General features: G+C 37.9%; 1 protein-coding gene across 6 annotated transcripts in view; it reads right to left on the reverse strand.

Annotated features, from left to right (window-relative positions):
- KLHL5 (kelch like family member 5) overlaps positions 1-26,643 on the reverse strand; it is a 63,262-nt gene extending 36,619 nt beyond the window's left edge. For 3 of the 6 annotated variants that reach the window (XM_027795031.2, XM_055797221.1, XM_027795030.2), the window contains exon 1: positions 6,793-7,184. In XM_027795031.2, coding sequence (XP_027650832.1) covers positions 6,793-7,169 — 377 coding nt within the window. In that variant the 5' untranslated portion in view covers positions 7,170-7,184. Of the gene's footprint in view, positions 1-6,792; positions 7,185-18,999; positions 19,070-23,258; positions 23,352-26,391 lie in introns of those variants that run through there. The other 3 variants (XM_055797222.1, XM_055797223.1, XM_055797224.1) reach the window with 2 other exon arrangements.
- Between the last annotated feature and the right edge of the window lie 186 nt (positions 26,644-26,829).

Genomic DNA, 26,829 nt, shown 5'->3' on the forward strand with positions numbered 1-26,829 from the left:
AAGCAATAAAGGCTTCATTATAACTAAGAAAAAAATCAAATACAGTTTTCAAACTATTCACTTTGGAACAGAGATAGAAGAACACAATCCAAAATCTGAAATTAGTTTAAAAATATTTTTTCTGAAAAATTGTGTGAAATTGTCTGAAAAAATCATCAGAAAATTATGTGTAAATTCACTTGTATTTAAAACTGTTCTATTGTCATAACTAGTTCACATAATCCAGCTGTAACCTCACCTGTACTTCTAAAAAAGGTCAACTTCTCCACAAGATAGTATTAAATCCTATAAATCTGCAAAAATGTATTTTAACTGCAAGGTAAGAGTGACCTGGTTAGATCAGAGACATGTAGTACAGATGCTGATCATCTTGTCTCTTCTAACCTTTTGGAGCAAGTAAAGATTATTTACTCGCATTAAGAAGTCACGCTCCTTTTGACAGAAGCAGCATGCTGAAGTGCTGCTTGTTACTAGAGCCTTGACTAGACAAAGGAGTCAGGCAGCATTACAATGGGATTTCTATCCATAAAATCTTGATGGAGAAACTACCTCCAACATATTGCTACTATGCCTACTCAACTGGATGGTTCACAGAATCTACAAATGAAGTCTATTTTACAAGTATTTCTATGCTCTATCTCCTTTCCTCATTCCACCTGCCACCACAACTCCAGCTCTTCTCCTTTCCCCTCAGTTCCTTAAGACATTTCCTCACTAGGCAAGAGACAGCAAATAACGTGACTAACAGTAAGAGGTGTCACACAGCCAGCTTTGCATCAGATGAATTCTGCCCTTTTTCAGTGAAGGCAGTAAGCTGGGTTTCTCTCCATTAACTAACTGCAAGGAGTGACTTTATCTTTGAGACTTCTGCCTACCCTCACGGCCCATAGGTTTCAAAGCTACCCACGAAATGGCAAGGGTGATGCAAAACACAACCGCACAAACTTGGTCCCTTTAGGAAATCAAGCTAAAAGCAAATGCTCTATCTACGCTACCGAAATCTGCAGGCAGCACTGTACACCAACCCAAATGGTTTTCATAGACAGACTTACAAAGTGCAAAATGGGAACTGGGGCCAGAATAACCAGTGCACAGAATTGGCTTAAATATTGTTTTACATGTTGCTCTAACACAGACTGGGTGTAGATGAAAGCATTAGAAGTAGTAAACACCGGCAAAACTGGACAGATGGGGAAAAATACACATTTTTCTCCTCACTAATATGTTTCCAGTGAACACCATTTTGTTTCTCAGAAAATAAAGTAACTGACATTAACATTGTAAATCTGAATTCATGCATAAAGAATACTATCTTTATAAATATGACATGTAAATAAACAGAAAGTCAACAAACCAATACAGACATCTCAATGTATACAGGTATAAAAAAAATAAGTATCATGACATTTGAAAGAAGAAATAGTAAAAATATTAGGTTTAGTCACACCTCAAAAAAGTTCCAAATAATAAAAGAGGTTTAGAGATAAGTGATGGAAATTATGTGCAGAAAAACAGGTGCAACTGCCTTGTGTTTAGAGAAGATAATAAAAGAAAACTAATGCATAGTACCTCTGACTATAAATTACATGCTGCTGTTTACATTCTTGTAATGCAAACCCAAGAATGATGTCAATGAAATCAAAAGCCAATGTTTGACTGACCAAAGCAGAACTCTGCAATCATAAACAAAGCATATGGAATTTACTCTAGCAAATCACCAATAAGCTATAAATTTCACTACTGTTCAAAACCAGTGAAGGCATTTATTTTCTTACTAGAACTGATAAATCTCCAGTAGTTGGACTTCCTAATAAAAAATAATTAAAAAAAAAAAAGTCCCGTGCAGCCAAAAGGTAAGCTGATTGTCTACTTTGACACAGGGCACTACATCTGCTATACCGCATAACAAATCCATGATCTCAAGGTATTTTTTCAGTAATAAGTAGAAGATCTGTTGAAATTTCAAGCCATCTTTAGGCTATAGTAGTCAATTGCTTAAGTCACTAGGGGAGGTAAGAGTATGTCTGACTTTGGACAAATTAGGATACACATTAAGCTACAACCTTTGCATTTTTAAACAAATCTCCATTTTGTAACTTTCTTATTGTGTTAAGATAGCTTCTTGCATTGCAGTTTTTACATACAATGTTTCAAAATAGTTTAAAATATATCTCTTCAACAATTTAGTTGTTTACACTGCTATCTTCAAGCTAGCTGACGTTTTATGGCATGCAGAGACTGAAACACAACTTACTAAAATAACAATATGCCACCTTCCATAATTATAGACTATACTTTGTAAGGAGTAAAAAAATTCCTTCTTCAAACTTAGAAAAAGAAGAACCTCAGCTGCAGAGAATGAAGTTTGTTGAAAAGAAGGATGCTGAAAGGATTCTTGGAAAAAGCAAGAAATAGTTAAAAGCAAGACACCTTCAAAGGCTGGGAAGGGCATAAATAATAGGAGGAAGCCATAAGGTGGTAACAACAAAAACTGCTAAAAATCTAGTGTATCATAAATCAAGGTAATACAAAACACTGGAAAGAGGACAACAGTGACTCTGGAGAGACTGAAGAGCACAGTAAGACGAGGGCTACTGATTCACTTTATGCTAGAGAAAATAATTACAGCAATAGCCAGAACTACAATCGTGTAATCAAAAGGCACCAGTTCTAGCAAACATACACACATATATATGCACAGTAACCTTAATCTAACTGGCACGAGCAACAACAGACACCAGCGTAACCTATGCTAGGCCAGCAAAGACATGTATATACAGCCTTCTAAGCCAATACTACTGCATCTTTACTTGTTTCTAATTATGTTAAGAAATAACATAGGCATGTTTCATTGCAGATAGACTCTTGATTATAGCACTGATGTTTCCTAAGAGATGTCTTGGATTTAGTGCAGTGAATTCATATACCCACACAAATGTCACCAGTAACATGCATTCTGTTTGCAAAACAACTATTTAGACTACCTCATGATACATCTACACTGGAGTGATTGAGAAGCGCAGTAGTACAAAAACATACCTGACCAAGCTTTAAGGTAGTCAAAACACATGACAATCTGTGCAAAAATATGATCATCTTGCATGGAAGCCCATTCCATCCAAATTTATAGCTGGAATCCCCTGTGCCCTTGAGAAGTCCATGCTACAGCCTCTTGTCTTACCTTCATTACATCTACTGTTCAAGCTTACTAGATTGCATCTGCTTTGTACGTGCTATGTAATTGTGCCGCACTAACTCTTTCCAAATATGCATAGTCATAACCCAAGTGAAGATTTAATAGGCACAGTGGAAAATGAAAGAATTTTAGCAGTAGCATGGAAGAAAAGAAACTAGAAGGCTAGAGATTCTCCCCTGTAAACCAACTTGTCTTTCAGTAAGTTTCTTATTTTTGTCTAATTCATGTATATATCTAGCAAAAAAAAAATGCTCTTTTCATAATTTTTCAGTCAATTTCAAGTATCATACTACTGTCATGCAACAAAATTAGGGAATCTATCAACTGTCCTTATTTGGCAGTTTGCATTGTTTTACGATAGGAGATACACAGACATACACACCACAATTGGCGGCCCTAATAAACTTACAGCCTCAAAGGCAGGTAAGACTGAGCTGAAAGAATACCAAAGGTGTCTGTAGATTGAAAATTATTGCGGGGCAGACTTAGATTGGAAGTTAACAGCTTACTAAATCCAAGACTGTGCATAGAGCGTGCAATAATGCAGAGTAGCTACCACCTGGTGCATTCAGACCTTGTTTTAAAATCAATTACAGACATCTTACTGAACTTTTCAGGGTTAGGACACAGCTGATGAATTTTGAAATACTGTTTGCATTTAATGTTCAAATATAAATATACATTTTATATTACATTTGAAAACATTTCCACACTTTAATCTACAGTAAAGTAATTCCAATATTTTAACACATGCCTGGGTGAAATGAACCAGATACAATATTCTGCATACTAGGTATGCTCTAGGTATTTTTAGGTTGATATCCACCATGCTTTCAAGGTCTGTGGACTGCTGCTAAGGCACCCACAAAAGTTATGAAAAACGTATCTATTGCTAATAAGTTTAAATCTGCTATGTAAGAGTCTGCACAGCTGTTGGAAAATTTTAAGAAGCGTACAAATCCAAGATGATGACTGTTTCCTCAGGAATGTAGGAAAGTTAACAACAGAGGAAATCTAGGAGACAAAAGCCAGCAAAAGAATTCAAACCTCACTGGTCCAGTAATCAATCATTCAAGCTAACGCTGGTTACAAACAACACGTAGGAGTATAATGTCAACAGCATTATAGCCAACTAGCTCTGATCCCTGAATCTGGATGATCTGCTTGCATGTCAGACACAGCCTTTATCAAAGATCTGGTACTAAACTTGGAATTTGCTTATCCCTTATGCCACCAAGGTCTATACTAATTAGTAATAAATGAATTCTATAGCAGGTCTCTATAAATGAATCACACAACGATCTAAAGCTTTCATAATGACAAAGACCTGATCTAAATGCTTTTCTAGCTGTGCTGTATCACATGGCAAAGAGGAAGGACGATTGATATGTACAAAGCCATTGAGCTGTCACTTCATGCTTTTAGGGCTTGTAACTGGGCGGTAAATTAAAGAGGAGTAAAGAAGAAAGGTCGCTGCATAGCTTCTACAAAGTTTTAAAAAAAGGATTTTTACACTCACACAATTTGTTTCCAATGGAGGAAACAGGGTTTTCATATGGGGAAAAAAAGCTATATTTTAGACTAATAAAAAGAACATTTAATTACGTTCTTAACATCAGAACTATTCCAGCTGCTGGACAGATTTCTGTAGTCTGCCCAATAGTTTACAGGTTCTTAACAAAGGAGTGAGAAAAACATGGTTTAAGTACAGCGTCCCCATAAGACAGGAGACAGATAATACAAAGCAAGTTCTTACATTACCATTAGTTACATATTAAATTGTACCAGCACTGAACTCAAAATTTATCCAAAATATTCATTTTAAAGCCTGAAAGTAAAACACTTGCAAGAACTACAAGACAAAAGGAATTACAAATAATGCTAGATGCTATAGATGATTAAGCACACAATTTAAAAGATACTTCAAATTTACTGAGTTCAAATCCTCCATGCACTTCCTGTAGTATACAATTCCACCTGCAAAAAAAAAAACCAAAACCCCAATGCTATATAGACTTCTCACACCCCTAAGTAAGTACCTGCAGTTCTCCAATTCTACAAAGTAACAAATTAGTTTTGTGGTAAATTCTTCTCCCACAATTAAGAACAAATTTATAGTAATTTCAATCTAGACATTTATCTCTTAAAATTACTTTTTTTTTTCTACACCGACTGCACATTACTATGGTGAGAATATCCGATTGGGGTAATGCTATATATAAAAATTTCACATCACAAGTAAATGTTCCTGAAATGGAAGGTGATGTTACACCTATATCATATATATTATCCAGTGACACAGCTATTAAAAATTCATACATGAATATCACTTAAAATAGGATGTCTTCAGAAATATTATTTATAGCTACATAGTTGTTGCAGCATGATCAGACTGCTGTTATGAAGCATCAGCATGCAGGATTTCCTTTCCCTGTAATTCTAGTACTATTGCCATTCAGTGATAAAAGCAAATACACTGTATTGACTCTTAAGCATTTTTACCCTCCCCCCTTTCTTTGAATCTTTAAAGGTTATATAAACCATAAATAGGTAGTGTTTATATTGTGGGCTACTTTGCCCTTGCACTAAAAGAATTCTTCTCATAGGGAATGCAAAACACTAAAACTGCTATGTCTAGATTGATCCGTCCTTATTAGGCTTTATTAAACAGTGTACCCTTTTAAATAGGCGTATTTTCTGAAATGCCGTATCATTGCAAAGTTATCTTAAAAGCAAGAAAACAAACATCATAAAATTTACTTGAAATGGTAAGCTATTACGCACTATATGCAGTACAAAACAAAAAAAATACTTTTAGTGAAGAACAGCTGATATGCAGTAAAAGGAAATAATAATCTTTCTTGTTAAGTATCAGTTTAATTCTTTTAACTTGCCTAATTTACAACAACTGGTAAACACCTTTCATTTAAGAACAAATTTTGCAGTTTCATCTTTAGTAACAATATGTTAGAGAAAAACACCTTAAATAGACACAATAAAACAGTCTTTTCTTTTTAAGCTAGATACACATTTTAAGACACCTGGACAGATTAAAGCACAAACTGGCCAGCTTTCGATAGATGAAAGTATTTTTTTCCTTCAAGTTGCATATACACAAGAAAAAAATAATCTTTGCTTTACTTCTTAAGTATTTTTTAGTGTCATTTCCCTCATCTATAATGTGGAAACATCCAGTAAGAGTCACAAGAAGCTTACATTTTCATAGTTTTCTCCTAACTGGCATGAGACTAATTCTCAGCATAACTGAACGATCAGCATCACTCTGAAATAATTCAGCAAGCATCCTGTAACATTACCATGTAATGGACAATACCTTGTTCATAGCAGCACGTAGTTGGTATACTACTTAAAACACAAGTTTGTGCTTTATTTATCCACATTGACTACATCTGCCTTTTAAAAAGATCCTAGTAAACATACAGAACCCTGACTATAAATCATTTTCTGTTTCTGATACTGCAGCTGCTAGGTTTCTGAAGCATTTTAATCTATAATAAAGGTTAGCCTATATATGCATACTATCTGTAAACATGAAATGAAAATACATTTCTCACAATAGGAAAGTAATCAATAACCTGCATGAACTGCTGTCCGATTCATTTTCTTCTTCACTTGCTCTATCATCTGTTTCTTGTCTGTCAAGCGAACCTGCACCTCCACAGTCTTCTGCTGCAAATTCAAATGTAGGGATTTCTGAGGTGGATGCCATTGGCCAAGGAGGTGAATTCTGGAAATCCTGTTGGCTGGACCTTCTGTAACCAACTGATGTTAGAGGTAGGTTACCTGAATCTAAAAACTTTGTGCCACCAGTTGTTACATTTTGTCCTCTATTCCAGAAGTCTCCCTGGTCGTTTGCAATTGCAGAGTTAGGGGCTGATGCCTGATGACCAAACCACTTCCATCTGATTTTTAAAATCTGTTTCACGTCAAACTCTTTACGAGAACCAGACATCCTTAGTGAAAGCCAGTGATCGTCTAGGCAACAGGGTAAGAAGCAGCACACATAAAAGAAGATCTGTGCACCCAACCAAGACAAGAGAAACACATGCTCTGCCTGTCTGTGGCAAGCAGATTTTCTACAGGAGGAGGGGAGAAAGCATTGCATTCACATAAAAAAAGGCTTCTTTAAGTGTATGTCATTAGAATAAAAACAAAAGGCAATAGATAGTGAAAAATCCTTACATAAAAAGGGTGGTGAAACAATCACCTCAATCAGAAAAAGTGTTCATCCCTTTACCCTAAAAGCTCCAAGGCTGTTTCTCTTGCTTTCCTCTGACCATTAGCTTTCAAAAACACCAAACAAACAGCATTCATTAAAGACCTTTCAAGAGCTGAATACCACCCCCTTTTCTTGAACCACAAATGACACAGAATTCCTGTACTGCATCTTAGAATCTCTGCTTCTTATTCTGTTAACTCTTGCTACTACAGACGGGGAAAAAACCTCACAAAAAGCAAATTGAATTCTTCCTGCTAAAGAATAATTCCAGCACTGCTAATTTACAGAGAAGACTTAAAACCAATCAAAGAAAACTGATTATGCTGAGAGAAACTGAATTGTAAGTAATTCTTTGTCTCATTACAGGACATGCACTAACTTAAAAAGGACAAGAACAGCCTGGAAGGCTCAAGGGACTAATACTGGGGGTTACAGAGCCTTTCATCATGATGTGCTTTGATTCAAACCTAGGTCTGCAGTAACTGAAATTTTCTATCTGAAATGAGCTAATGGTTTGCATTCACTTACACATCACTAAAAGCAAAAGAAAGAGCCAACTGGTCACTATCCAAGTTATCAGAAACACCCCCTGCAAAACAGGCAACAAAGACAACTTCTCAAAAGGCTTCTTTCTAATCATATACAATCAGCTGTTCCAGATCACATTAAAAGTACTGTGATGGAACAGTGAAAAAGATGCACATTTTTGAGACAGTATTCCCTCTAGAGAGTTAATCTATGTAACATACTAAAATATTCAACAGAAGTTTTTATTTGAATGAGGAAGAGAAAGCCAAAAGGACAAAATACATGAGCAATTTACATTTCCTATGAAAAACAGACTATTTCCTCTATGACACAGGGAGCTAGCTATGTATAAAACACTGAGACTTACTCCAATCACATGCAAATAGTAATAATTTTAGAACAACAAAGAGCCACTGGATTTTACCAGTCCTTGATAAACGGATCTATGTTTTCAGTCTTCACAGTTCAGTTACTCTGTTCAACTCTCCAGGATACACAGGCAAGATATTTGTAAGAGCTTCTCTTCTACCTGCAGTTTTCATCAAAAGTGCAAGTCATAATCATTATGAGCTACAAAATATGTCACCTTGTAATTAGGATACCCGCAGTGTTCTTTAAAACAGGTTATATGCAGAGTCCATATGAAAACTTAGAACAGTGCTCAATTTTACCACCCAAAAACCAGTCTGTTTCACACTCAATGCCAGGAGTAAACCATGCTAGTTTCTGGCAAACCACAATGCTGAAAGGACTAGTTTTAACCTGGAAAGATCACCCATTGCTACTCACAACACAGTTACTTATGAAAGCGCTTCTCACAAATGCTAGCAAATCTAATTTCTATAGAAACAGCATTCCAGCTGTTCTCTACAAAGAGATGCTGCATTTCAGAATGTGTACCTTGCCAGCATCCTGGCCTACCAGAAGCTAGATACCCAGGCCTTCGCAGCATGACCAGAAAACAGTAGAATATACTTGGAAGGCGAGATGATTAAGTAGACAAATACACAAGGTTGTTACCATTTTTGCTGGGAATTTCACTTTAACACAGCCAAACAGGGAATTATTTAAGGATAATGATTTAAAGTGTCAGCATAAAAACCGTACAGATGTTTAACCAAAATGGTATGACAGGCAGACCCTACTCATCTTGTATACACACGCAGCTAACGGTTAAAAGCTTTACTGCAGTGTACACCATCATTTGTGTAACTGCAAGTTGGGTGAAACTACAGTACACCTTAAGAAGTAATAACAAAAGGACATCTTTTTATTTATCCTCTCCTTACATTTTGTGTTGACTTTGGCTTTTCATTAGAGGTGGAGAAGCAAAACAAGTGATTGGTTAATTTGTTAACATCCAACACAGAAGTAGCATTTTAATTAGCCATTTAACTTGAAAAGCAAGCTTTAAATACTGTTATTTCTGTTGGTATGGTAAATCCATTATACTAAAGACTGACCTGGATTTTCTTGCTTGTATAACAGACTCATTTAAAATTCAGACTGTCCCAGTACAAGCCTACTAAGACAACAGTAGATTTGCCGATTCTAGTGCTTTTTCAGCACTTTCTCATGACTTAATGGAAAATACAGCCTAATTACTGCTTTTCTTCGGCTGCGAAGCTATAGGGTCAAACAGAGATTAGAAACCAAATGTGCTGTAGTTTTAAAAGACCAAAACACAAACCTGTTTTCCATCTTCTCTTATTTTTCTAGATTATACAGACTCTTGCTCCTCTATACACTCTCCCAAATTGCAGTTCTAAGACAGACTGCATAAATATCTAAAATATTTCTCTGTTTCGTATAACTCAGATACAAGTTTGTATTACAAACAACAAGATGAAACAAGTAATCCTTCTGTTAAAATTGACAACACCGCTTGGAAATAATTGAGGGACTCTTCTTGTTCGGGACAGTCTTTATCACTATGAACCATGTGATAGCTTTTATCAGGTCTCCTGCTGAGAGTTAACAGACTTTTGAGGAGATCTGAAATGACGAACTGTTCAGACTTCCACTTGCTAGGACCACTCAAGCTTCAACTTTAACATCTCCTCTGGTGACTGGTGCTCACAAATCCAAATGCCCACCCCTAGTCTATGGCCTCCCCTCATGTCTTTCTAATGCACTAACACATTTCTGAGAAGCCTGTTTAAAAGATAAGATTAAGGTACCATCTTAAAGTCATTCACAGTATACTCAAACTTTGCAAAGATTCTAAAATATTTTTTTCATTTACTAAGGCAAAATTTTTCATTTAATGAAAAAAAAAAAGGGTGCTTATGCCCATTTTTTCTGACTTTTGTCACTTGCAGCTGAATATCCATTTTCTATTCTGTGGTAAATCATAACAATATTTTAAATACAGGTACACTGGCCTCTTCAGGAACATAATTTTGTTCACATTAATGAGGTTGCATAAACTTACTGTGAAAACAATTTTGAGAACTCTGATTTTTACTGATCAGATTGACATTCCTAAGAGCGGAGCACCTGAGTGTTTAAGTACATAACTTCTCTCCTATAAGCAGATCCACAAAGTAATAAATGCCTGCAGTTAGCAGGGGGGAACATTTTCCCCACTTTGGGGACAACGACGACGATGACATTTCCCCGTTTTCCCCACAAGTTCCCCCTTGTGAACAAAAGGAAAATATTTGAATGCATACCATACATAAAATCTGCAGTTGTGCAAATAGGTAACAATAAAACCACAGCATGACAGCTTTATAAATTGCTCTTTTCAAGACCTTCAGAACACTTAATCTCCACAGTGATATACAAATCTTTTTTTACTAGAGAACTTTACAAGAACTTTACTACACTGACATTCTTGGTATTACATATATTTTGTTTATTCATACAAATGTTAAGGGAAGATTGCAACCGAGCCTAACTAGCTAAAATTCAGAAAACATTTTTACTCCTAAGGTGCTTCTACTGTGTATTTTGAGGGAAGATACCTTCTAAATATCATTAAGTACACCACTAGGAAATATGGAAAAAACTATTATTCAAATAATCAGGTCTACAGACTTTTATTTGTTATGACTTTTCACTTTTTTGAGGCACTTTTAAGATTTTCATGGTAACATTTTTCCTGTCACTGCTGTTTTGGCTTCAAAAAACTATCACCACAACTTCAGGGCAATTCATCAACATACTTTTTCAAGGTATTTAGTCTGTCAAATGGATTTAAAATTATCCATTTTTAAACTGAAGATCTAGGGGTATAAAGGCTCTCAGCTAGTCCTTGGAAGATACTAATGATCCTTTAAAGTGCCAATTAAGAATGAAAATGTCAAAATAATTAGATAAAGTCTTCGTTCTGACTGCCAGAGTTGTTTGTCTCTTGAAAAAAACACTGCTTAATAAAAACATTAAATATAAAAAGACATATTTTAGACATAGACTCATTAAAATGTGATAAAGTAATACATTATTGCCAATGTTTAGTGATCCTAGATATTTATTCTAAAGCATAAGAAAGGTTCGCTGACTGCAATGTTCATCAATCAAATGCATACTTAGAGCATTAAAAGGCATACAAAATTTAACACTTTTTAAGAAGGAATTACTAAACTTTAAAATATTAATTTGAGGCATTAAAATTACCGTTCAAAGAAAACTGCTACAGACAAATCCCAAATTCTCCTTCTAACTATGCTCATGTTAAAAGAAACGTTAGATGTTTACTTGTTTACTTTCTTTTTTCTTCGCCATTCCTGTGTTCCAGCCCCAAAATTACAGAAATAGCTCAACAAGGACTTCAGGAAGATAGATACGTTCATGCTCTGTGATTCTATAAAACAATAATCACTTCCTATCCCAAAGTTTTTTTATAAGGGCAAACATTTCTGTGGTTTATTGTTATGTGAAAAGTCCCTTAAAGCAAGCAACAGCATAGTTCATCCAGGAGAAAAAGAGGAAAACACCCCACAGATGCTGACTGTATGTACTTAAATTCATTGTTCTGACTGGCAGAAATGAGCTGCAGCCAAATTACTGGCACTACATCGCAACTTTCTGCCACTTTGCATTGCACATTTCCCTTGAGAGTTGCAAGCCGTATGTTTAAAAACACTGACTTTAGAAAACTCAGTGTAACAGTTGCATGAAAAGACCAGTATACAGCAACAGCCTGGTTTGCTGCTTATTTTATTCAGATAAAGGGGGCAGAGGGGAAGGGAGAAAATTTCCATATGTAATAGAAGACTATACTGTCAGATCCTGGTTTTTTAGCTCAAGCATCATACTGGTTCACACAGAACAATAGTTGTGATCCAAGATATTTACATTTCTTTAGCATCAAAACATTAACATTGATTTCTGTCTATCCAAGTAATACCCAAGTACTATCAGGAACTGTACCATCTACGTAAAACTGAAATGCAGAGCTACTCCTGAGCAAACAGCACAGTAAGTCACCTGAAGCTTATTCACCCCCTAAAGGGTTTGCACTCCAAGTCCATCAGGTCAGCTGTCATTTTTTAGTTAAAACTCATTTATAATACAAAATGGACAATATTGTAAAAGACTAACCCCCAAATCACAAAATCAGTTTTCTGTACCAAAAGGCTCAAGTAGCCACACAAGTAGAGATTAAGACAAGCAAAAGGTTCCCTGTTCATACACTCCAGGGACACCAGTACTGCCAATTCTAATGAAAACAAAGTAAAGTCATCAATCTAGAGACAGTAATACTCCAGCACAAATCACCTCCTCTAGGAATGCCACTGTTAAGGAAGAGTGGTAACAAAAACACTGGTCTGCAGATATTTGAAGAACTCCTGCCAAAAGCAAAGCCTTTCTTTAGACCTAGTTTAGAAAGGTATAGCCCAATAAAGCTACAAAAGACCATATACCACAGATTGAAGGACAGTGGCAAATCCAAACAAAACGACATGGACATAGTTTCCTTTTATCAAGATAAGATAAACATAGCCCAGGTCACCTCTGTAGGCATATTTGCAGGCAAACTGAAGAAGATATTTTCACATTTTTCCAAGACAGCAGCAGCTTTATTTCACCACAAGTAATTCGTTTCTTCTCAAAACCCCACAGGCAAATGGGAAAAGAACAACACTACCAACACTGTCAACAGCAGAGCGGATATTTGGTAAAAAATTACAGGTATGCACAGTTCTACATCAGGCCCCATACTACCAGATTATGACACAGTAAAAGAACAGTGAAGAAGTAGATTTGCAAGTGATTAGGTAACACAAGACAGTGCTCCATGCCAGACCACACAAACTTTTAAGAGAAATACATAGAGGTCCATAGGTGAAAAGTTTACACCGTATTTAAATGTCAAGCTATGCAATGCCACAGCTACTGAAGCAAAGTCTTTCAAGTGAGACCTTTTTAAATGAATGATTTAACACCTAAAGACACAAGAGATTCATTATTTCTCTCTCAATGAAAACCTCTGTTTAATTAGAAACTTCAGTTAACATTCCCCCACAGACTTTCAGCTGCATAAGGGATAATATATGAGGATATAATATTTCATACATATTTATAAAACAAATGGTGTGACCTCATCTGAAATTCCTTGTGTGCAACTGATCACTGCAACTCAAAACCACTGTTGCAGAATACACGGTTCACAGAAAGGCAAGACAAATGATCAAAGTATAAAACCAACAATCACCACACTAAAAGGCAGAATGCTTCTAGGAATCATATCAATATTTGTAAGTATCAAATTAATGTTTATGAGAACCACTTTAATGTCTCAATATGAAAAACAGAACTTTTATTTAGTTTTAAGAGTCAATACCTCATTACACAAAGACATATGCTTACATTTTAGGAATCCAGTTGTGTGTAACATCACAGATGTCAAACAGAACTTCTCATAAAAATCCCTGCTATATGAAGAATTCTACCACTGTATGCCCACCTGGAGCTGAATCTCACAAGGGATGTCAAAGGCAACATCAACGACTTTTATGGTACGTAGGTGACAAAAGGAAGAATTTCATGAAGTTCAGCAAAACTCTGCACCAGGGAAGAACAATCCCATGAACCAGTACATGCTGGGGGCCACCCAGCTGGAAAACAACTTTGCAGAGAAAGAGTCTCTTGGAAGTTGCCAAGCTGAACAAAAGCCAGCAATCTGCCCTTGCAAAAAAGGTGGCTAATGGTACCCTGGGCTGCATTAAGAGTGTTGCCAGCAAGTTGAAGGATGTGATCCTTCCCCTCTACCCAGCATTGCTGAGGTCACAGCTAGATTGCTGTGTCCAGTTCTGGGCTCCTCAGTACGAGAGAAAGGGACATACTGGAGAGCGTCAGCAAAGGGCCAAAGATGACTAACAACTTGGAGCATCTCTCGTATGAGGGAAGTCTGAGTGAGCTGGAACTGTTTAACCTAGAGAAGACTCAGAGAGGTCTTGTCAATATCCACAAATAACCGAAGGGACAGTGCAAACAAGATAGAGCCAGACTCTTTTTAGGACAGTTCAGCGACAGGACAACAGCGGCAACAGGTAACAACCAAAACACAAGAGGTTCCGCCTAAATGTAAGGAAACACTTCTTCATTGTGAGGACTACTGAATATAGGCTGCCCAGGAAGGTTGTGGAGATACTGAAAAGCTGTCTGGACGTGGTGCTGGGCAACCTGGCTTTTGGTGACCCTGCTTGAGCAGGGGGAGTTGGACCAGATGACGTCCAGAGGTCTCTTCCAATCTCAACCACCCTGTGATTCTATGAAATATTGAACTGTTTGTAAGGTGGCAAAAGGGAATTCAAGTATCTAGCTATCATCTACTTATTCCATGGACTTAAGCCCCTTCCTTAAACTGACTTTACAGGAATGGCTGCTGTGACAAGTAAAGAATTATTTTAAATAATAACAATCTGCATTTATCATACAAGTAATATGAAAGCAACATAACCCATCAAATGAGCACCCTAATTCTATTTGTGCACTCACATCCATTAAGTACCTTTACACCACCACTGCCTTCAAAGTAACAGCTGGATAGAAATAAACCATTTTGGTAAGCCTAAGGCTAGACAAATAAAAAACATTTTGATCTACTGCCATGTTGCAGTCATGATCCTTACAAGTAGAGAAGATGACTGCAAAGCATGGTAACTAGATGTACAGGAGGTGAGGAATTCTGTGCATCAGTTTCTCAGTTACAGTTTATTCTCATACCCCCACTAAATTAAATATTTCTTTTATACATACAAACAAAAGTATTAAATGCCTTTTTCAAGAAATGCTTCAGAAGCATTTTTGTTAAGAGTATTATCTAAAGAACACTGTACATGCACATGTTCTCCCTCCTCCAATATGTTATTAAGATTTTCTATGCCAACTCTAAATAGGTATGATTTACTTTAACAGTACAATACAGAAAAGCATTCTTCCAATTCAGCTTGCCAGCAATGATTGTTCCTTATACAGGTCACTGAACACAAATGAAGCACTGACTATGCAAGAAATGCCACACAAAGAAATTACCTCAATTTCTTATAAAATATAGGTATTCTACTAAAGAATTTTAAAAGAGCGTAAGTGTTCATATTCCAAGTAAGGACTTGTGAGGTGACTCATCACCAATTACTACTAAAAATCCTGTTTATAAATAGACACGCTAGTAGCTGACATATATGTTACTAGAAAGTATTATCTTGCAGAGTAGAAAACCTAAATCTTCCATCTTATTTCTCCACAACAAGTGACATTTACAGCAGAAACTAAATCTGAAATTAAGCACTGAAATGAGATCAGTATCAGAGACCAGTATTCATAATCAAAAAGTCCCAGAAACGTTTAAATTGGATCATACATATATTTGTTTAGAAACACACAACAAAACGTCCTGTATTACTGGCTTTAATTACAACTTCGTATCTTGACAATAGGTTTTTCACGTTACAATAAGCTTCACAAAGTTGTAAAAGCAACATGATTAAATTAAGAGTTGTTAATTAAAGGTTTCCATTGATTTTTACCAGTGATTTGGCTCAAAGAAGCATTATTAGGAAAAACACATGCAGACCGAATCACAGTACATTTAATTATCCCCTTCACTCTAAAACAAAACTTCTCTGCCTTGGGTCGATGTTGCTTAAAAATAATATATATCTGAGGCATATTAAAGGAAAAATATCCTTTAATTCTGTATTTGGATACATAGTTTAATCTGAGATTTGATAGTATCAGGTCACCACTTATTCCTAAATATAATCAGAAAACTGGTTTCTTAGCTCTCCATTCTGTCTCTGCAGTTTCATGCAGAAGTAATCTCATGTTCCCCACTAGTATTTATTTTACAATCTCTTCTAACAATAATTCCAGTTCTCCTACATGCTTCATCTCCCATGTTCTCCTTCACGCACACGCATGCATATCCCTCCCTACTAAGTACCAGGACAGGCAGGATAAGCAAATCCTTTGTCGTATTCAGACCCAGAAGCAGACAGGCTCATCAGCTGGCAGGTCAAGTAGTATTACTTGGCCTTCCTATCTACCCGTATTTCCAAAGCCTTTCAGGAATTTGAACACGGTAAGAACTCCATTCTGACAGAGCTTGACTGAAATTGGCAAGTAGACAGAAATGTTCAGGGAGAACTAATAAACCAAAAGACATAAAACCAACTCATCTGGGGAACTTACAGACTTGCAAGCTGCATTACCTTTTGCTTCTGAGTATGCACAACTGCCTTAGCTTGAGTAGCTATGTACCACCTAAGCCCAGGATTTAGGAACAAAGCAGAACAGAAATCATCACAATATCTGACTGATTGCTCACACACAACTACGAGCTCCTAGTCTTCAACAGCTGTAAAACTGAAAAGGCCTTGAAAAGGAAGGCAACAATGACAGAAATCGACAACCTATTAAACCTTTGTATCATGAAAGTACTTGCAGAGTTAACAGTTCAACTATCCTAAGAGGCACACTGATCCCCGTCTTAGCTGCCTGACCCATGTTTTTACAGGAATCCTGAAACCTTTCCTGTTCTGCATGAGTGAGAAGACAAGAGCAATATAAATCAATTGCCAGGAAGAACACAGGATACTAACCCAGACTGTTGGCACTCCCAGGGGCATGAGATCCACTACTGAAGTAGCATGCTCCTAAAAGGGAAAACTCTTGAACACAGATTACTAAACTGTCAGAAGCTGGCATAATTGAGAAAAAAATTATTTGCTTACCAAGTGTTTTTTCTTCCTCTGATATGAACTCTGGCTAAACCTTAAGGGAAATACAAAACTAACATGCTGTACTATCGCACATAGATCTCATTAGATTTAGATGATCTGCAATCATTTGCCCATCTATCCTCCCTATAAGCTCAAAGTTTTAAGAATTCCTAATTTAGCTTTCAGTATTTATAAAAGATATTTCTCATACATTGAGCTCATAAGTTTTCAAACAATAATGTCTGAATACTTACGGAAACTATCACTTGATCCGTTTTAAGTACAATTGGTTTTGGTCAAAACATCAGTTAATTTCTTACACGAAGGTGCAATTTAAATTTGTATTTGTTAATGGAAAAAAACATCTATCAAGAAGTGAGAGGAGGTACAAAAAGAGTGAAGTTCTACTACTTGTAAGTGAAGTTCTACTACTTATCACTTGATCTGCCACATATTTATAAACTCATAGATAAATTTTAATTACTTTTATTTCCTTGGAAAACACTTCCAAGTTTAAAATGCTATGGTTCTTGGTGAAGATCTTGCCAAACCTTACAGAGCTATAATAACATCATTAAATGCTCTACTTTCTTAATGCTTTAATTACAGTTTGAATGCACAAGTTTGTGATTACATTTACATCCGAAGTATCATTTATCCTACTGCATGTAAAAGATCAAGATTTAAACTTTGATTTCATCTTTGGCAAGGACCAAGTGATAATTTAGTATTTAAAAGCACTTATTTTTAGAATATTAGAATATATTTTAGAATACCTACCAGACAAATGCATATGGTATAATGAATAATCCATGTAGAATGCTTTCCTTATCTCAAGGCAACTGTCAGGCTAACAGCTTATTTGTGCAAAAGTCAACATAAAATGTCTGCTCTGGTAACAAAAACTCGCTTGCAAACAATCCAATCACCAAAACCACTAACAAAAAACTCATCTTCCTGTGAGCTGCTCCTGTGTCTCCTCACCACATAAACACTACTTGTAAACATTTAATTAATTTGGTAATTCAGCTATATTACTGTTTGTATTCTTTACAGTTCAGGTTAGTAAACCTCTCTGGACTTCATTCTTCTCTCATTGTACACTACAAATACGTACAATATAACATGGCCAGGTGCTGTGAATATTTCATGTGTTCTACAGGTATACTTTAGCTTGATTTTGAACAAGTTCTGTTGGCTTGAAACTGAGACTACAGTAAGCATAGGAATGGTGTGCACTTTTTTTGTTTTTATAATAAATGGTACTGTTTCTACCCAAATCAACTCAAATCTGTACTAGACAGATGATGAGATAATCATCATGCTTCTATAGCCTGTATCAAAATGTTAGCAGTATTTCCTCTTACAGCTTTATAACATACTGCAAAAAGGAAAGGAGGTGGAATAGATGGAGCACACCAGAAAAAACAGCAGCATTTAAAAAGATAACCTAAAAGAGATTTGAGATAATGTGGCTCTCTACTTTTTTTGATTCTGAATAGCTATGATTGCAAGATAGCTCTAGCTTACTTTGAAAGAAATTTTTGAGAGCAGGATGGTATAAAGGCCTGACCACAGGTTTTTCTTTTCTCCCTTTCTCTTCCTGCATTGCTCTTTCCCCTTTACGAACAACATATACAGAAAATGGATTCAAAAGTGCTGGGGGGGGAGGAGGGAAGTGCTTAGGAAGTGAAATTGCTTGTAGGTCAATATGATGGAAGATCTTCCTATTCAAAGCCAGTATTAAAATATGCTGTCTGTAAACAGTTCCTCCGGTTGAGAATATGGTCACTAATAAGCAACACTAAGCATGAAAGGGTTACAAAATCATAAGCAGATCATAGTACCACACACTCACTCACTCTGAAACACGGAAGGAAGAACAGGAAATACATTCTGCTCCAGCTAAGTCCAGCTTTTAAAATATCTTGCCTATTGATTAAAAAAGAAGAAAGTTTCAGGGAAACTAGTAGAAAGCAGATACAGCAGAAAGTTTAAAAACAGAAACATTTCACTCAACTGAAAACTTAAAACTGCGAAGTTGAACTATTCTTTTATGTTTTGTGTTTAGCTTTTCAAAAGATTGAGGTGGGGTTTTTTTCTTTTCTGGTAATCGCTCTTAATATAACATTTCAGAAGAAAATTGTACCTCAGATAGGAGTTAGTAAAGAAACTGTTTCCTTCAGAGCCTCTCTTCTTACAGGTTTAAATTCTAATCAGAACTGAAATTGGAGGGGAGAGATTTCTTTTTAACCTAACATGGAATACTACAACCACAAAACAAAGAGAGATGAAAGAAATAATCACTGTTCTGGCCTCATAATAACATCATTATAATCATGTTTCACAAAAATAATTGATTTTTCATTTAATGTCATCCTTTCCAATGCTACTGGTGTAATGCTTGGCCAAGGTGAGAACTGCTTTACTGCTGGAGGCACAAAGCCTATCTAACCTATCTATCTAACGAAGTCTTCAGTTGCAACCCACAGGAAATAATTAAGAAAAGACTGTCAGAAACAGGTCTGTAAACATTAAGTTATCCACAACACTCTTGTTAGTTACTTAGGATTTCATTCTTCCTAGGTAAGACACATTCTGCTCCTCCTCTCCCTCATATAAAATCCAGTAAGCATAAGCAGGAGAAGCACCTTACATTTTCGAAATTTTTTTCAGAGGCTTAAAAAGCTGTAATTATGCGAAACACTTGGGCAAGCTGTAGCTTTTTGAAACTGTAAAGGGGGGACATTTCTCAAAGTTAAAAAGGTAAGGTTGATTCTGTAAGTAGGAAAGCACTTGTACATTTGATATCTAAAAAGATGTCTAGTACAATTGATGTACTCTTTCAAGAACCAACCCCACCACTGAATGTGTAATACAGAGCCATAAGAGTTTACCCAAAATAAAAAGCAGAATGTTGATTTAAGTGGCAATTTCTTGAACTGGAAAGCACTGCAAATTTTAAGCAAGTTGGTTAAATTCTTATTAAGTTTTAAATTAAGTTAAATTATTTTCACTAGACTCAATACAAAGTACATTGACTATTTTGACAAGAGTTGCCAGCTAAAGCAGTAGGACAAGTCTATCTCAGACACATTTTCAAAGAGATTAAGCCAGTGCTCTACATTAAATTTCCCTGGTTTACAAATACATCTTGTACAATTTTATGAACAATCTTCCATTAATTCTGAAGAACTGATGGATGCCCTAGGAAGAATCCAAGTTAATAATGAAAAATTCTTCTTCAAAATATATCCTGTTGTTATGGAAGAGATCAGCATTTTTAACATCAGTTGCACTTGGAATTGCCAGAAGAGGTAATTAATTGGCAAAGTATTCCTCTGAACAGACTGAAATCAATATCTCCCTCAACTGTACAGAAATTTGTCCTCTGGAAAAATGCCAGCATAGTCCGTAAGACATAATTACTAACCAGGAGCCCTGCTTGATAATTAATCATTCTACCTTGCAGTAAGACAGGAATAAGGATTTCTCTCATAGTGATCCCCCTTTTCAGTTCCTTCTCTTTGGAGTACATTTTGGCATTTGTTTAAAATTCTTTTTAACTTTCATGACCACTAGAGAAAAACGTGCAGGCCAAGTCTAAAAATTCTGATGACCTAGAGGAGGTTGGCTATTTTCTAAGTGGAGCTGCCACATTCTGAACCACTGCAAAATAGTGAAAACAAGAAGTCTGATCTCAAAGTAATTTCTGGGGATCTTCAGCAGTTCTAATAATTTCTAAAGCTCAAAATAGTTTTGATGTCATCTATGGTGGAAGATACCAACAAGGATATAGATTGACCAAGGAAGGAAAGATAAAGGAAAAAAAAGGAAAAGGGAAAAGAGCCTGACTAGAGACCAATCCTTTATGACCCCAAATTAAATAAAGCCTATTATTTCCCAGAAAATAAAGCAGTCAAGAAGGACTGGTTTCCCCAATTGCTTGATGCCATACATACGTGACTATAATAATTTTCCGATTATCACTGCTGTTGGATTAACAGGCTGTCTAGGAAAGGCTTCTAAACAGACAAGGGAGAGGATAAATAAAACAGTGGCAGCATCTTTGTAGAAAAAGCTGAATTTCAAGGCATCTCAAGAAAGAATGATGCTTGTTTGAGTTTCATTGCCATATTCTTTATAACCCTATGTTTTGAATTTATCAAACCTGAGTAAAGACAGAGGAAGACATCAAGCTTAAGCAGATGCCTCCCAATCTCCATCTGGGCACCAAAAGCATCATTCTGCTATGCAATACTAAAATATTTGGTACTATTGAGAGCAATGCAGAGTGAGAAACAGGTTCTTGTTTTGATGTTATATAAGCCTGCATTGAAGAAAAGCATGCAGTAGACTAATACAACACCAAATACTCTCCCATTGCTGGTACTGATGATTACCATAGCTAGTGCCAGGGGACTACCTGCCAATTACTTGCCAAAGTCTGTCCCACTGTGGCAACCAGACACTTGAAACAAACTCCTTAAGATGTCTTGCAAGCATTTCCTTCTTTGAGACCAGAGCAACAGGAATACTAAAGTGGTATTTTGATACATGTTTCTAAGTATAAGAAGCTTATATGGATGAATTTCGTTTAGCCCAAACACTCAGTATACTAACTAAAAAAGACATCAGCTTTTTTTGGTGCACCAATGGGTGAAGAAGTGAATATTGGAAATATGAAATAAATTTATAATTAATCTATATAAAACAAAATATGAGTACTGCAATTTCTCCCAACAGTTTAACAGAACCAATACAAATAAATGAGAGGATAGCAATGGTCTCAAACTCTAAACTTACCAAACTCATGATTCCCAACTCATTAATGTGATGGCCATGCACAAAAATGCCCAAAGCAAAACCTTGTAATTACTATACCCAGAATTCTCAAGTACTGTGTCATCACTCTTAATAAAAAATATGTCTCAAGAGTTGCGTTCTTCTAGGCTAGCACTGTCACACAGCAAACAGCCACAAAGGGCGCTGCAGCTGGCGCTCAGCTATCACTGGGCTAAATTTATTTGAAATAGACTTTCTGTTATTCCATCACATAGAACTGCAACATTCCTTTAAACTTGTTGTTCCTGGAAAGCTAGTCAAAGGTTACAGACCCAACCCCCGCCCCAAAAATATAATTAATTATATAATATACTGTGCCAAAAAGTTTATCAAGAAGCAGAGAAGCAGAAAAATACACAACAGAACAAATTAAAGCACCTACTATTAAAAACATTATTTATATATGGTAAATTGCCAGTGATGTGACAGATGACATGAAGAGTGAGAAAGACCGTCTCTCTTCTTCTGTATTTGCATCATGATATGAGTAAATCCTAGACAATAAAGGAGTATGTTTCTTTATCAACATTCCCAAAGCAGAGGGATCTCACAGTCATGAAAGCCAATTTTTTCATTTTAGTAAAAGCTAGTATTCCTAAATTAACTGGACTACTTTTCTAACTCACCACTATTTTTTCAGCAGTATTTTACTTTACAGAGAGCTCAGATAAAGCTAGATTCTTGCATGTATTCATGTTTTCAACATTCTTTTATTCCTTTGCTTTGTGCAAATGTCAAAGCTATTCCCTTTGAGAATTACTTTAGCTTAGAACATTCTTACTGCTTTCCTGCTAAAAAAAAATGGAAAGTGAAAACCAGCCAGTATTATTGGAGTAATGAGATTTGACTGTGCAGTTGACGGGCCTCTATTCACAAGCATTTCTCTAAAGAAGTATTTTCTCTTACAGATTCAGCATCAGCTTTGCCTGTTTTTCCTATAATGATTAAAAGATTCAAAGTCAGAGGTTTCTCATGCATTTTGAAAAGATTAAAACTGAACTTTATAGTAACACTGACAGTCTTCTATAAAGCATGCTTTGATAAAGAGCAGAAGCGATGAAATCGCATAAAAATGTTCCAAACACTAGGAGTGAAGTCCAGAAAAGCAAAGTCAATTTCTGCTTGTGTACACTTACCGGGAAGGAAGCCTTCACAAGATGTGTAACAGACAAACGATTAAATTTCAGGTGTAAGGAAGACCTAGTACCTTTGTGAGCTAAAACTGTGTTCCTTGTAGCATAACTTAATGTTAAAATTGAGAAAATACAATAATTACCTGTAACACCAGAATGAACTCTTAAGTGTTCAAAGAATCACGTAACTCCATTTGTCTTCCTCTTTCCAAAAATTTGAGGTAGCAGGTAAAAACCTGGAGGCACAAAAACAACAGTGCTAACAAATAAGAACCAGCCATTGAGGGGAAAAAAACCCAAAATGAAATCAGGTTGCCTACCCTATTCAGACAGAACTTCCTCCCATTTGCCTTGTGATTCCTAAGCTTTCTGAGAAAGCAGCGACAAAAGCATGTCACCGCAACTGTCACCTTAGCTTCTTCCACAACTTCAAGTTACTTACACATCAACAAATACTCCAAAGAAAAAGGGAAAATTAATATGAAATTTGAATACCTAAACCAGGGGTCCTCAAACTTTTAACCAGGGGGCCGGTACGCAGATGAAGCGGCAGGCAGTCAGCTGCGGCTGCTTGGTTTCTCCCCCCAACCCCCGAGGGGCAGGGGGGGGTCAGGGGGGTTCTGTAAATAGCGGGGTCGGACTGAGGACCCTGGGGGGCGGTATCCGGCCCGCGGGCTGTAGTTTTAGGACCCCTGACCTAAACTCTCAAGGAACACTGGGTTACAAGACAGTATGGTGGGGTTTTTTTCTGTAAAAAAAATCACCTCAGTGCATTTTCACCCCTACCTTCAACTAGCTGTAATTCCATGAAGGGAAGAACAGTGGAGAATTGTTCTACCACATGAAGCCCTTAAACTGAACACTGTTGCCAAAAAGTTACATTGATTGTATTGGTGAATAAAGCCAAGCACCACTACACATGCTTCAATAAACCAGACATTTATATAAAAAAGTCACACCTACTATTACAGTGACTCTCAATCTTTTCCTATCTACAGGCCAGTAGAAAGTTTCCAGCCAATGTAAGTCCTGTACTCAAAAATCCTAGCTTGCTGAAATAGTACATGTCTACTTTTGGCTCAGCACCAAACAAATTGACTATATGCACTTTAAATTGACAGACAACATAGCCCCACAGGACACCTGCATGCATAGTGTGATACCTAATACTTGACTTCTCATGGTCTGATCTTTTTTCACTAGCTGCAAGAGCCTTCTAGCTGTCTGAATAGTAATATCACCTCATTCTTGCATCTGGAGCACATGACCTCATCTCTCCTATATGATTGGTTTTTAAGGTCATGCAGCCAATTAATACATGTATTTACGGTCAGCAGTTGCTTTGTTGGGAATTTTGAATGAAAGCTTTTGTTCTTGTGAAAAAAAGCAAATGGTGGATGGTCAGGTTTGTAATTAATGCATTCTTCTACTTGGTAAGATTGCTATAATAAAAAGCAATTTAAATGACAGGGGAGAAGGTAAACTTTCCCATTATAAGAGTTTTGAAAGGGAAATGTAAAATCACATTGTAATTTCTTAAGAGCTATAGAAACTTTCATTATTGGGACACATTACGTCCAATTAGGTAAACTTCTTTACCACATCACAAAACACTGAATTGCATCAACAAAAACACAGGATATCAACACAGCCAAAGAACAATCTTTTTAAAAGCACTAGTGATATGAAAGTCCAGAACATTGGAACAAATTCATCAGTACGAATTGTCATTGTTACCAACAGTCTGCAATTACTGTTTGCCTATAATTGTCTAATGGAAGGTTGTTTCACCTTCACTCAAACTCTTTTCTATTTCAAATTTGCAGTCATTGCATTTCTGGGATACACAGTATGTTAAAATCTACTGCCACGGAGTAAGCATGCTAGCTTTCATAGTGGACCTGCCCATCCAGAGGACATACTTGAGGGACAGTTCAATGAAGCTGATGCATGGCAGAGGAAAACACTATCAGACTCAGGTTAGGGATGTCATGATTATTTTGGTTCTATCCTGCTCTATGCTCGTGAGCATGAGCCCAGCAAGTGGAAAACAGAATGAACATAAGATGGGAACACAATCTCCTCGATCAGGAATGCACCTATGAAATTCAAGAACAAGGCTTTTTTTTTTTTTTTTTAATATTTATCCACATATGTATCTGGAAATTCTTATGCAAAAATACCATCATGAGAAATGATCAGACATTGTTTCTGGCAAAATTAACTAACCACTCATGAAAATGCATTTTGTGATCCATTTTTAAAAAGGATCCACCCCCACAATATAGTTTGTTTAGATGCAAAAGCTACAATGGCATAACCACGAGTTCCAATTTTTGTTCCTCTTCATGCTAGTGAGACAACTTGAGCAGTATTTTTGCATGAAAATAAGACTGTATTTGGACTTGAGCTGATACAATTTCTTAATTAACTTTTAAGTAGAAGAAACAAACCCAAGCACTCCGTGTTTACTGTTCTGACCTTACCAGATAAAAAGTGACATTACTGCTAGCACACCGATGGGAGCCAGGGCTGGCTTGACTTCAGCTGGTCTGCTGAGCCACACCACTGCTCCCACACCGAGTTCAAAGCCCAAAGCCACAAAAAGGCTTTAAGAAAAAACATGAACCAATAATATGTATAAACAGCAGTTGTTTGTTTGATGTTCGACGCTTTTTTTTTTTTTTCCCCCGCGTAATAACACCACTCCCTGTTTTAGTGATCTGGTAGTCGCTGCTCTACGCTGTTCGACCAGTCTCAGCAAAAAATTAAGAAAAATTAGTCTTTCACTATTTCATACTATGATCGTGAAGGCTAGGCGACAGACAAATGGGCAAATACCTGACAGCCCAGGGTGTTAAGCGCACTTTTAGCGGGTCTACGCTCCGAACGCTTTGGACCGAGGCAGCCGCGGGGGCTGCCGCGCCCGGCGGGACACAGACCCCCGCCCCGCCTCCGCCGGCGCCCCCGCTCCCCGTCCCGCACCCGGCCGCTCGGGCGCCAGCGCCTGCCCCGGCCGAGCCCCCCAGGCCCCCACCCGGTGGGGCCGCCACGGCGGCGGGGCGGGGGCCCCCCCTCAGCCCGGGGGCCGCTTCCCCACCCCCCCGCCCCGCGCGGACGCGCCTCAGGGCGGCTGCCGCCGGCCGCTCTCCACAGCCGGCAGGCGGGCGGGAGCCCGCCCCTCGCTGGCCCTCGCCCTCCTCCTCGCTTTCTCCTCCCCCTCCCGGCAGCCCCGACCCCCTCCTCTCGCTGCCGAGCCCCGACCGCCCTTCTCACCTCTCGAGGTCCGGGAAGGGGGCGAGATTGGGAGGGGGGCGGGGAAACAAAAAACAAAAATTGCAGGGGAGGCCCCGGCACCCCCTCCCCTGCCCTCCCGCTCCGCCCCGGCGGCGGCCAGCGCTCCCGCTCTGCCGGGGGAGGCCGCGGGCACCGGGCGGTCCCTCCCCGCCGCTAATGGGTCCCCGCGGGTCCCGCTCCCGGCCCCTCCCCTCCGCGCGGGCGGGCGGCTCCGGCCCCAGGGCCGGCCGCGCAGGAGGGGAGGGGGGGGGGGGGGGGCGGGGGAAGAGGCCTAGGGGCGGGGCGGGGCGCCACGGAACACCCCCCCGGCCCCGCTGGAGGCTCCGCCTCCTGCCCCGGGGCCAGCCAACCGGCGGCTTCCGCGCGCCCAAGGGCAGGGGCAGCGCGTGGCCGCGTGTGGCGGGGCGGGGCGCCTTC

Source organism: Falco peregrinus, chromosome 2 (assembly GCF_023634155.1).
Source record: "Falco peregrinus isolate bFalPer1 chromosome 2, bFalPer1.pri, whole genome shotgun sequence".
Classification (NCBI taxonomy): Eukaryota; Metazoa; Chordata; class Aves; order Falconiformes; family Falconidae; genus Falco; species Falco peregrinus.